The sequence below is a fragment of the Cydia pomonella genome, chromosome 17 (genome assembly GCF_033807575.1).
Source record: "Cydia pomonella isolate Wapato2018A chromosome 17, ilCydPomo1, whole genome shotgun sequence".
NCBI classification, from domain to species: domain Eukaryota; kingdom Metazoa; phylum Arthropoda; class Insecta; order Lepidoptera; family Tortricidae; genus Cydia; species Cydia pomonella.
The window spans coordinates 3,943,324-3,955,347 of NC_084719.1; the positions used below are offsets into that span (position 1 = coordinate 3,943,324).

Consider the following 12,024-nt stretch of genomic DNA (forward strand, 5'->3'; position numbering starts at 1 on the left):
TTATTTTCAGAAAATATTTTAATTTGTTTTGTTACTGTTCTACCTTAGGGGTGGCTAGGGGGCGCCAGAAGCCTTCAGTAAGAAATGCTGTATATCAATGCTGCCGTGACCCCGGTGGCCGAGTGGCTCAGGCACCTGCCTCGATAGCAGAGGACGCTGATTCGATTCCAGCCTGGGGCACTGGAGGCCTTGGTCACTTTTTCTTAGTATATGACATTTATTTTCAGTTTATGACATAATTTATGATTGTATAGTAATTACCTAATTACTTGCCGTGCAAGAAAATCCATGCAAATAAGCATATGCCGATGACGTTGACGCAAGAAGTAATATGGTGTCAATGCAAAAGCGTGCACTTCGATGTTTAACGTTTCAATAATGTAATTAATTTATATTACTCCCTCTATTAATTTTGTGGTTGCTTACGTTAGCGTCTTATAATGGTATTGTGTTTTGATCATGTGATTGTAACTGTTAACCTATAGCTAAAACCTTACGTAAACCTTAATTTGATATCCTGTTGGCAGATAGAACTACATTTTTATACGATGTGCATCGTAATAGTACATTACGATACAAGTGCGAAAAATAGGAAATTCGCAACGAGTGGGGATAAATAAAGCACAATCGCAGGGAGTGTTTTAAATCGACACGAGTTGCGAATTGCCTATTCGCACATGTATCCTACAACATTTTACAGTACATATGGCCCTTTAAATTTTCTACATAGTTACGTAATGATCGCTCTAGTGCGGTAAAGTAGCACCATATGTACTGTAAAATAATAGTACATTACGATACAAGTGCGAAAAATAGGAAATTCGAAACGAGTAGCGATAAATTAAAACACGACCGAAGGGAGTGTTTTAAATCGACACGAGTTGCGAATTACCTATTCGCACATGTATCGTACAGCGTTTTACAGTACATATGGCCACATACATTTTCGACATAGTTACGTAATGTGATAATTATCGCTTTAGTGCGGTAAAGTATGAACTGTAAATTAAAATAGATAATCACGTGATCAAGAATAAATATGTTTACACAACTTGAATGTAGGATAAGTCTATCAAAACTCGCACTCTGTTTAAGCGTGCATGTCATACGCAGAGAACGCAAGATTTGCTCAGTCTCTCGCGACGCACATTGACACACTGCCGCGGTCGCTCACTTGTGAAAAATAAAATACAAAAGTGAACTTTCTGTTTCCGTAAGCTTTAAAATTTTAGTGGAGTTTAGTGCGAGTGAACATTTTGTAATTTTTGTATTTATTTTTCTGTGTAAGTGTGACTTAATTTGGTTTATGTTATTCGAACAAAAATGACGATCATAGTATGATAAGTGAAAGGTTTAGTATTTATTTTTAATAATTTTATTTGTTATCACAGTAGTTCGACATGCTTGAATTCACTTTATGTTTTAGTGCTGTTTTTAAATATTAAAATGATAAAACAACGACAATAAGCAAATAAAGTGAAAAATAATTATATAAATAATATTAAAACGATACATTTTTTATATTAAAATACCTTTTTGTCTATTTGAAAACTTATTGACATACAAAATTAAACCAATAGTTACCATATAAACGATTTTGATTGTCAAACATACTTATAGGTAAAAAAACTTAAGTAAGTCACCTGTTGTATGTAGTTGTGGCGTGTTCGAATAGACAATACATGTTTAAAAGACACACACAAACAAAACAAATGTCTATTCGAACACGTCACAACTACATACAACAGGTGACTTACTTAAGTTTTTTACCTATACGTATTATTCATTATTTAGGCGTGAAATTAATTTTCAACGTATCTGTACAACTTAATTAAATTACATCGGTAAATCGTATATGTTTTCGTTTTTAGGGTTCCGTACCAAAAAGGTACAAAAGGAACCTATGGAAATGATGAGGATGGAAATTTATGGTGCGACTTTGTCCGTCCGTCCGTCCGTCCGTCCATCTGTCAGATTGCTATATATCTCGAGAAATACTTAAGCTATCGATTTGAAATTTGGAATCGTAATGAATAACGCTAACCCAAACATATTGGATGTGTATTTTTTTAATTTTATTTGTATTAATTATAGAATATTCCCAATATAAAGAGGGGGCAAAATTTCAAAGTCTAGTAACTAGACTCTAGTTACTAGGTCAAGTGGGATATCATTTGAAAGAACTCAAATTGAACATTACAAAACTATTTTTTATTTTATTTTCATAGTAAAAAAAAATTACTTATGAAGGAAAATGTGAAAAAAATACCATTCCCCCCTTATCTCCAAAGTTTACGAATGAAAAATTATGAAATTATCATAAAGATTACAGGAAAAATAAAATAAGACCTCTATCTTGATAACTTATTTTTTAATTAACAAAAAAAAAATTGTAATTTAATTGGCAATTTAACCCCGTTTGCGGGTGTTTTATTATAGTTGAAATTCCTATAAGATTACACTAAAAGCACCATCTTTCAAATAAAATAAAAATTATTGAATCGGTTCACATGATAAAGAATTATCCCTGAAAAACCAACATACATACGGATCGCACTAATTAGTTACTTAATTCGCTGTACACAATTATACTAATAGTATACTTCTGGTCAAAAGTCTGTCATGAGAAAATTTTAAGTTTGCACGGAACCCTCGGTGCGCGAGGTAAACGAACTCGCACTTGACCGGTTTTTTTCTTATTGATATTTAAGACAACAACCACCTTAAATAAAAGTTTTACATATGAACAGATAACCAATAACAACTATCCATTCATTCTATTTTACTTGTTAGAATAACGTAAGTGATATGAAGGTCAAATCATATATCAAAATATATACTTAAATATTTCAAAATTTCTATGTAATGGTCAGAAAATGTCTGTCAAGGTTTTCTTTCAAACATTGTAGGAATCCTGTCTCGAAAGTAAAATAAAGAAATAAATAAATTTTACAGTACATATGGTGCTTCTTTATCTCACTAGTGCGAAAATTAGCATATTCCGTTACTGTGTCGAACATTTAAAAGGCCATAATGTACTGTAAAACGTTGTACGATACATGTGCGAATAGGTAATTCGCAACTCGTGTCGATTTAAAATACTCCCTTCGGTCGTGTTTTAATTTATCGCCACTCGTTTCGAATTTCCTATTTTTCGCACTTGTATCGTAATATACTATAAATGTGATATGAGGGTAAATACATTTATTGAGATTAGATCGAAATTTACGATGCAAGTGCGGAAAGTAGGAAATTTACAACGAGTGGCGATAAATTAAAACACGAACGAAGGGAGTACAACGTTTCACAGTACCTACATATGGCCCTTTAAATTTTTGACATTAGCACGGAAAGTGCTCATTCCCGCACTAGTGCGGGAAAGTAGCACTATATATGTACTTTAAACGTATTGATTGCACGCATTGGAGCACGACAGATTAAATTTCATCTGCTCTATTGTCTTAGACACCAACTATATTTTAATGTAATATTTTTCACCACACCAGCTTCAGCGTTCAGCTTGATTGTTCAAAAAATTTAAAGATTGTTTAAAGTTGCATTTTATCTACATGTGTGACGAAGTTTATTTATTTATTTATTTTATTTTATTTATTCACCAACTTACATTTACAGTTAAACCAGACATGCAAGTTATGGGTTACATACATACTTAAAACTAATTAGACTAAGCTTATCACTAGATTTAATTAATATTAATAGTTGTGGGTATAGATATCGACTCTAGGTAGCGGGCTGCTGTGGCTAGGAATCTCGGTTCTGTCTGTGAGAATATGTCAAGAGTGGGATTATGGAAAACAATATTATTAATATGGTTGAGTGCAACATATAGAGGACTACTGACTAATGTCATTGTGCTGGTATTGGGAATTACGAACAGAGGTGTAATTCGTGGCCGGAGAGTAGCTCTAACAAATGGTGAAGGTACCTTAAAATGCACATATTGCAGTAGCAATGGATTAAATATTAATTCACGTATTAACCTAAAAAAGTATTTTACCGTTGTGAGCTGCCTACGTACTTCAAGGCTTTGATATGAGACCATTCCTAATAGAAACGGCGTGGGATACATGTAGGTAGGGATAGTACCCATGTGTTTTCCAGTAGAGATACCTGATAAATGATTTTTGAATTTTTTCAAGAAGAAGAATATACTTTTTTTCGTGCGGGTTCCATACAATGCAGTTAGTATCCAGTATTTTTATCAATTTTTTTTTTGAGTCGTGTCCTTTTGTTGGCTGGTTGAATTGACTTTTAAATGATGCAGTTGAATGATAAATATTTCATGATGATATGATATGATTTATTTATCTCACAATATACAATTTCACCTAAAACTACGCGTGGTAAATTCTTAGGAATGTTCATTTGAATTTGATTTGTAATGTCTTACAATTAGTATTATCCTCGCGTTGGTGTGGTGAAAATTTTTGTGTTTTACACGGTGGCAAAATTTGTTACCCTCGTGCCTGGAAAGCCTCACAACGCTCAAGGTTCCACTTTTCGAAGCACCCGCAAATTTGCTACGCTCGTTGTTAAATTTTGGCATATTTCACTATCAATATTAACACGACCGGTTTAGAGGAAAGGGGACGGCCGCTTTTCCATACAAACTTACATTATGGAAAATATTTTTACATTATTTGATGTATATTAACAATAACTGTGCCCCTACGTTTGACTTTTTTCGATTTTTTCTATTATTATAAAAATCAGGAGCGAAAAACAGTATTTATACAAGATATTAGAATCTTATAGTAAATAAAATTAAAAAAAAAACAAACTTAGGGACATGGCCGCGGTCGATATACAACAAATTGTGTCAAAATATTTTCAATAATGTAAATATCCAAAACGGAAAATGAGGTACGTTTATATGAAAAGGCGACGTGGGTCTTAGAAAAAAAAAACCCACTTTTTTATTTCTTTTTTATCAGCCTGTTTATTGTCCCACCCCTGGGCAAAAAAAATAGTTATTTGTTTTATAAGGGGGCAAAGTTGTTGTTTAACCGCTCGTGCTAATATTGATACCCGAGCTAACGAAAGATTCCAAAATTGAACCACGAGCATAGCGAGTGGTTCGAGAAGTGGAATCTTGAGCGTTGCGAGGGTTTCAATTCACGAGGGTTAAACGAACTTTGCCTCCGAGTGAAACACAAAATGTTTCACCACACCATCACGAGAAAACTATCAACTACGAAATACCAAAAAATTGAACTTAATAAAAAAATAATCATTCAAAATCATCGTTTAAAAGTCAATTCTACCAGCTAACATAAGGAAACAACTCAAAATTTGCATCTGATTACTTTGCCCCACATGTGGATAAAATGCAACTTTCTCATTCGTTTTTGAACAATCAAGAGGGCCTTTACCAGTTCGTGTGGTGAAAATATCTCTTATATAATTCTTATCGCGAAATTATTTTTCGATCTACATTATGGAACACTTTTAACGATTTACCCTAAGTTAACTTATGTGCCTTTAACCTATGCGGCGAGAATTTTGTTTGATTTCGAAATTTGTCTCCAGGATTAGGTAATATAAACAAAATATATATTTTTACTTTATTTTATTAGGAAACAAACAGCTTACAATAATTGTGTATATACGGCTTATAATTATAATATTTCAGTGCTTGTTACCTGGATGTTTATCGGTGAGATGTACACGGGCTACATGTTATGTAATAAGTATGTAACTTTACTTCTGAGTGGCATTAACGTCAGACACTTCATTCTGTTCTTGTCTGTTTTCTTTTTGTCTTTTAATTATTTGTATCAGAATTCAAGCCTTGGAGACCCTCTACATCTCTAAGGATAATTTAATGTTTTTTTTTTTATATTTTATCTCTGACACTTAGAGACTTATTCATCTATAAAGAATTTTAGTATTTGTTGGTTTTATTTTTTATCATAGTTTTTTTTTGTGTTATTTGACATTTAGAGACAGTATACATCTCTAATAAAGTATATATTATTTGATCGATTCCATATTTGTATTTTTTATTGTTTGTAAAAATGGACATGTAAAAGTGCCCCTGTGGCCTATTTGCTGAATAAATGTTTGATATTTGATATTTGTAAGTAACTTTTTTAACCTCTCGTTTGACCCACTAAAATAAATTACGAGTATGCCTTCGTCTGATAGGTTCCAAGAAAGTCAAATCCAAACAATTTTAACACTTTAAGCTATGCTAAGAGAGATATATATAAAACAAACAAAAATCTCATTAAGTATAAATAAAAAAAAAACAATATATATATATATATATATAGTCAGTGCCGTCATAATATATCATGACGTCGCCGTTTCCCAGTAACGTCAGAACAGGTTCTAAAACCGGATTTTAACTTGTTTGTTTACATTTCGCAAGCTTGCCAAACTGGTTGGACGTTTACAGGCGTATTCTTATTTTAACTATTTGTTATTGTATCTGTTTTTGTTTATTATACTAAATACATTATCCGTCGAACTATAGGATATTAATTCCATCTGGGTTAGATACGGATTGATCTGTCAATCTCAAAAGTGACGTTTTTGGTTGAAGAAATGTCACTTTTAATACCGTCAGATCGGATACAGATCGTATTCAAATCTTGTAATTAAAAGTAGAATATGGCTGTAAGACAGTATTTTACTTGCTTTTCCTTATCACTTGTGTATGTTTATTTTTTAGGACATCATCCGTGCGGCCTATTCGAACTAACAATATGATGTAACAACGATAATATTTTTTTTATCATTCGCTCGTGCGCACTCTCGTCAATTAATGTATACATTTAGTGACCCTGCCTATGAAGCTGATGGTCCCGGGTTCAAATCCTGGTATATATTTGTGTGATGAACACGGATATTTGTTTCTGAGTCATGGGTGTTTTCTATGTATTTAAGTATTTATAATTATATATATCGTTGTCTAGGTACCTATAACACAAGCCTTATTGAGCTTACTGTGGGACTTAGTCAATTTGTGTAATAATGTCCAATAATATTTATTTATTTATTATAAATAAATACGACGATTACGAGCGAAATGTGCGCGCGCATGCTAACAAAATTATCTATATCAATTTGATATCGGAATGTAAGTTCGAATTAGCCTCCTTATACGGACAGACAAGGTGTCATAATTTTTGCTTACATTCTTCATTATCAGTTTTAAGTGTTTTTATCTTTGTTTACTTGTCTGTTGTTTTGCTCTAGTAAGTTTTTTGAGGGAAAAGGAGTATTTTTCTTGATTATTAATTAAATATAAAATGTTTAATCCATAACCATCATCCACAGCGCAGGTTTCGTCAAAAACATAGATACAAAACAGAATCCGCAACAAACTTCGAACAATTTACATAAGTGAAAATCCGCCACAGGCTTCGTCATTAATGTAGGTACAACACAAAATCCGCAACAAGCTTTGTCCAAAAACCTAAAACTACCTACGATTCTCCTTTAATCACCGAGACGACACGTACACGTCTGTGGATGATGGTTATGGATTAAACATTTTTTTTTAATAAATAAAAAATGAACCTATCATTTCTACCAGCCTTGAAATTACAAGAAAGTAGCTTCTAAACAATAAGTATTATTGAAATTAACCACTTGTATAAAGGCCGAGATTTCTTTATTTTTAAATAATTATTTACGATACAAGTGCGGAAAGTAAAAAATTCTCAACGAGTGGTGATAAATAAAGACAACCGAAGGGAGTGTTTTAAATCGACACGACACGAGTTGCATATTACCTGTTCGCATCTGTGTATGCACAACGTTTAATAGTACATAATTATGACCTTTTATTTTTTACATAGTTACGTAAAGTGCTTATTCCCTAGTGCAGGAAATTAGCACCTTTTTTTTTAATTTTTTTTTTTTAGGACATTATTACACAAATTGACTACTACTTAGACAACGATATATATAATATATAAATATTTATAAATACTTAAATACATAGAAAACACCCATGACCCAGGAACAAATATCCATCCTCATCACACGAATAAATGCCCTTACCAGGATTTGAACCCGGGACCATCAGCTTCGTAGGCAGGGTCACTACCCACTAGGCCAAACCGGTCGTCAAATATGTACTGTAAACACCTTACCAACCTACAATATACTTGGCCAACTCTACTGCCCCACCTGCGATAGAGTTTTTAAAAGTAAGTTCGGCTTTGCAAGCCATATTAGAGCTCACGCTCGTTATTAGCTAGGGTCGCCGTTGCCGATCACGGCATGGATAGCTATATATATAAACACCTTAGAATACGATCATTTACTTATTTACCATTCTCTCATTTTTATCTAGCCAATGTTTACAATAACAAATCAGACACAACACAACTATTTTATTCCTTAAAACAAAACGATTTAAACGCCAAAATAACTCTATAAGTAACAACTCTTTTATCAGTATATAACATACAGTTTAACTTGTTGAATAAATTGCCCTGTTAACTGGAGATAATTTTATCTTTATAGCTGTTCTATTTGTTAATGAGTTAATGACTCTAGTGATTGAGCTGCATTTATTTGCTCTAATTGTATAGATTATAAAACAATAAACAATGGGATCTCAATTGTTTCCCATAAAGTTTTAAGTTATAATGGTTCTTACGCATTTTCCTTAACCATAATTTGGTTCTTCTCAGAAACGCGTAACTTTTCAGGATCACCATAAAACAAACCTCACCTAACCTATCTGTAGGATAATTTAAGGAAATTCCTGAAAAGTTAACGGTTTCAGAGTTATGACTAATGATACCATGGCATTATGTTTATGTAAAAAAATACATTGTTTATAGATAGAATAAATTGTAATTAGGTAAAGCGTCCATACATTGATATTTTGACACCAAAACTTAGCACTTTTTGCAAAACATTCCTGACACACATTTATTGAATGGTTAACCGGATCGCTTTGTTTGACATAATTATTGAAAGTCATAATGTAATGATAGACAGATTATCATTAGTCATAATTCTGAAACCGTTAACCTCTCAGGATTTTCGTAAGGTAATCCTATAGATAGGTTAGGTTAGGTTTGTTTCATGTCAATCCTGAAAAGTTACGCGTTTCTGAGAAAAAACAAGTTATGACTAACGACAATGCGGTTAAATAATACATTATGACTTAAAACTTTATAGGAAATAATAGAGCTCTTTCGCGTCTTTCCTGAAGGCAACGAAAAGTGAAGAAAATCTAAAGCAATTTTTTAAGCCGCATCTTTAAAGGCGTGCTATATATTTTTAAGTGGGACTAAAATAACAGACCCTTATATTTATGTACCTGGATCGTTAACTGTAATTAAATTGTACACAAGAGACCCTTTCCTTAAGAGGCTGTCAATACCTAAAGCGCGCACACTGTCTATTTGTATCGGAGTAAATGAGATAGCACTGTCGCATGTTACTGGTCCTGGGCAAGGGAATAATAAGAAACTATTTAAATAAAAAAAAGTGGATTATTAGTGTAATATTTTACTCAACAGCGGTTTAGATATAAATGTTTTGAAATTGTGATTTTAATTGCAGACCCATAAGTCAAAACAATAAAGACATAAAACCGTTTAATTGTGATTTTAAGACCAATCTTTGCAATTATTTTCTATCGAGCCGATTTCGTTCAATCATGTATCGAGTACAACCACGGTCTTTGAAATATAATTAATATGAACATATATTTTTCTTACTTGACTAAAACAAATAGTCTTTCTTAAAAAACTGTTTAAGTAACATCAATTTCAAGGACATTGGGTGTTGACAGCCTCTTAGTGATTGACCCTACAGCTGACTACAGTCAGTGTGCAGTGTCAATCTTAAAATTGATTGATTACCCTGTTTTTTGCAAAAAGTAAATTACATAACATGTTTAAAGTCTAAATATTAACGAAATACTCGTATCCAAAAAATATAGATACGATGTTCCGAAATTTCATCCCGTGAGCAGAAATACATAAGTATTTTTTTTTAATAATTGATACTAGTCTTGGCTGAACGTTAATTACAATTGAAAATATTGAAAATTAATCATTAGAAATTGACCCGTAAACCGTAACGGACAGTCTGTTACAGTTGCTGTTTGCTGTTGCGATCGGAACGTTCTAATCCTCTCAATCATTTAAGGAAATTGACAGCAACATGTCTCTGTCACGGTTCCTTCCACTGTTTAAATAAAAGAAACAAATATTACATGACAATCTTACACAAATTCGCCTGGTCTCAAAGTAAGCTTAATAAGGCTTGTGTTGTGGGTCCTAGATGACGATATATATAATAGATAGGTATAGATAAATACTTAAATACATAAAAGACATCCGTAACCCAGGAACAACTATTCTTTGGACCCGGGTACGTCCTTAAATTACGTCCAAAAGAGAGGTATGGGCATTGTGAATGTCATCTGGCTTTGTGTGGTAGGGCACAGCCAGTGGATGTCATTCCAGATCTAGAGCAGAGCCCAACTGGGGAAGTACCTCCACCTTACAGAAAACAGCAGCCAAATAACACGAGACCCTACTCATAGTGTTGTGTTCCTGCCGGTGAGTAAGGTTGCCAGAGCTCATCGAGGGGGGGCGGGTTTAGGGTCGGCAACGCGCATGTAACTCCTCTGGAGTTGCAGGCGTACATGGGCTACGGAGACTGCTTACCATCAGGCGGGCCGTATGCTTGTTTGCCACCGACGTAGTATAAAAAAAATTCTTGATTAAAAATGCCCTTACCAGGAATTGAACCCGGGTCCTCCTGCTTCGTAAACAGGATCATTAGCGACTAGGCAAAATTGCAGTGCCCTTCGCAACAGAAATGTAACCATAATACTTTTATCTCGTAATAAAGTGAGATAACCGGCCTCCTGACCTTGGTCCGTGTCTGGAAACTGGAAACGTAATGAGGAAGCTAACACTACAAGTGGAAGTGGCGTCCTTTCTGCAATCTCATTTTAGTGCGCTTTGTTCTTCAATGAGATATTTGTTAGTTATATAGAAAATGGATTTGAATTATCATCGTGTGTGTTTTGTGTATTTCGAATAGTATTTTTACTGAGACAAGTAAGGGTGGAATGACATTAGCATCGAACCGCATTTTATATACCTATATGAGACATTTATCGTTAGTATGAAGATGCGTACGCATGCTTTCAGCTTTCCGATGCGTACGTACTAATTAGCGGACTCTTTAGCGGACGCTATAAAATGCGGTTCGATGCTGATCGATCTGATTCCACAATAAACTGTTCGGTAATTAATGATTCTTTTTGACAAAGTTTTCTACAGTACTATTTATTTATTTTGTCTGTTTTGTTGTCGACCAGTATAAAATATATAACTAGAATACCAAATTTAAAACTCAATCCGATTCACGATTTCAATGTCAGTTTGTCTTTTAGTGACTTTGTGAACCCAACAGAAAAAAGGAAATCATTAAAAATCTGTCCTGTTAACCGGGAGATAGATTTGTTTATACTTCTTATCATACGTTGTTATCTAAATAAATGTTTTTGCCAACAGAGCACCACTCCGCTCCCCACGCCGCAAGCGCCGCGGACGCAGCGAATTCAGCATGGACGACGAGGACTACTCACCAAACAACTCTGTCGTATCCGTCAACTCATTGGCTAGTCTTCTACGGGAAAAGTTGCAAGTAGGTTTGGCTTGTTTGTGTTAGCATGGCCCCTAATCCTGTGCCAAAAGCGTCGATATTCAACATATATGAAGGAAAACAGTTCACCCAGTAACGTAGTCGTTTCCATTAACTAACTCGCTAGTCTGACGGAAGAACTTGTATCGCAAGTAAGTTTGCTTGTTTATTTCAACACTGTCCTAGGGGCGTAAGGGCTGAAGTAACCCTACAATTCTGTTGTATTCGTCAACTTACTTACTAGTCTTTTAAGGAGAAAGTTTTGTCGTAGTACTGCTCCTAACCCTATATGCCATAAGATAAGCGTCAAAGGTCAGCATGAACTCCGAGGACTATTCACATTCCAAGTCTAACTAGTTATCTATG

General features: G+C 34.0%; 1 protein-coding gene across 20 annotated transcripts in view; it reads left to right on the forward strand.

Moving 5' to 3' along the window:
• Window positions 1-12,024, forward strand: part of LOC133527250 (myogenesis-regulating glycosidase) — an 82,555-nt gene that overhangs the window by 59,417 nt on the left and 11,114 nt on the right. For 19 of the 20 annotated variants that reach the window (XM_061864175.1, XM_061864169.1, XM_061864178.1 and 16 more), the window contains one exon: window positions 11,529-11,661. In XM_061864175.1, the coding sequence (XP_061720159.1) occupies window positions 11,529-11,661 (133 nt within the window). Of the gene's footprint in view, window positions 1-942; window positions 1,352-11,528; window positions 11,662-12,024 lie in introns of those variants that run through there. The other variant, XM_061864188.1, reaches the window with a different exon arrangement.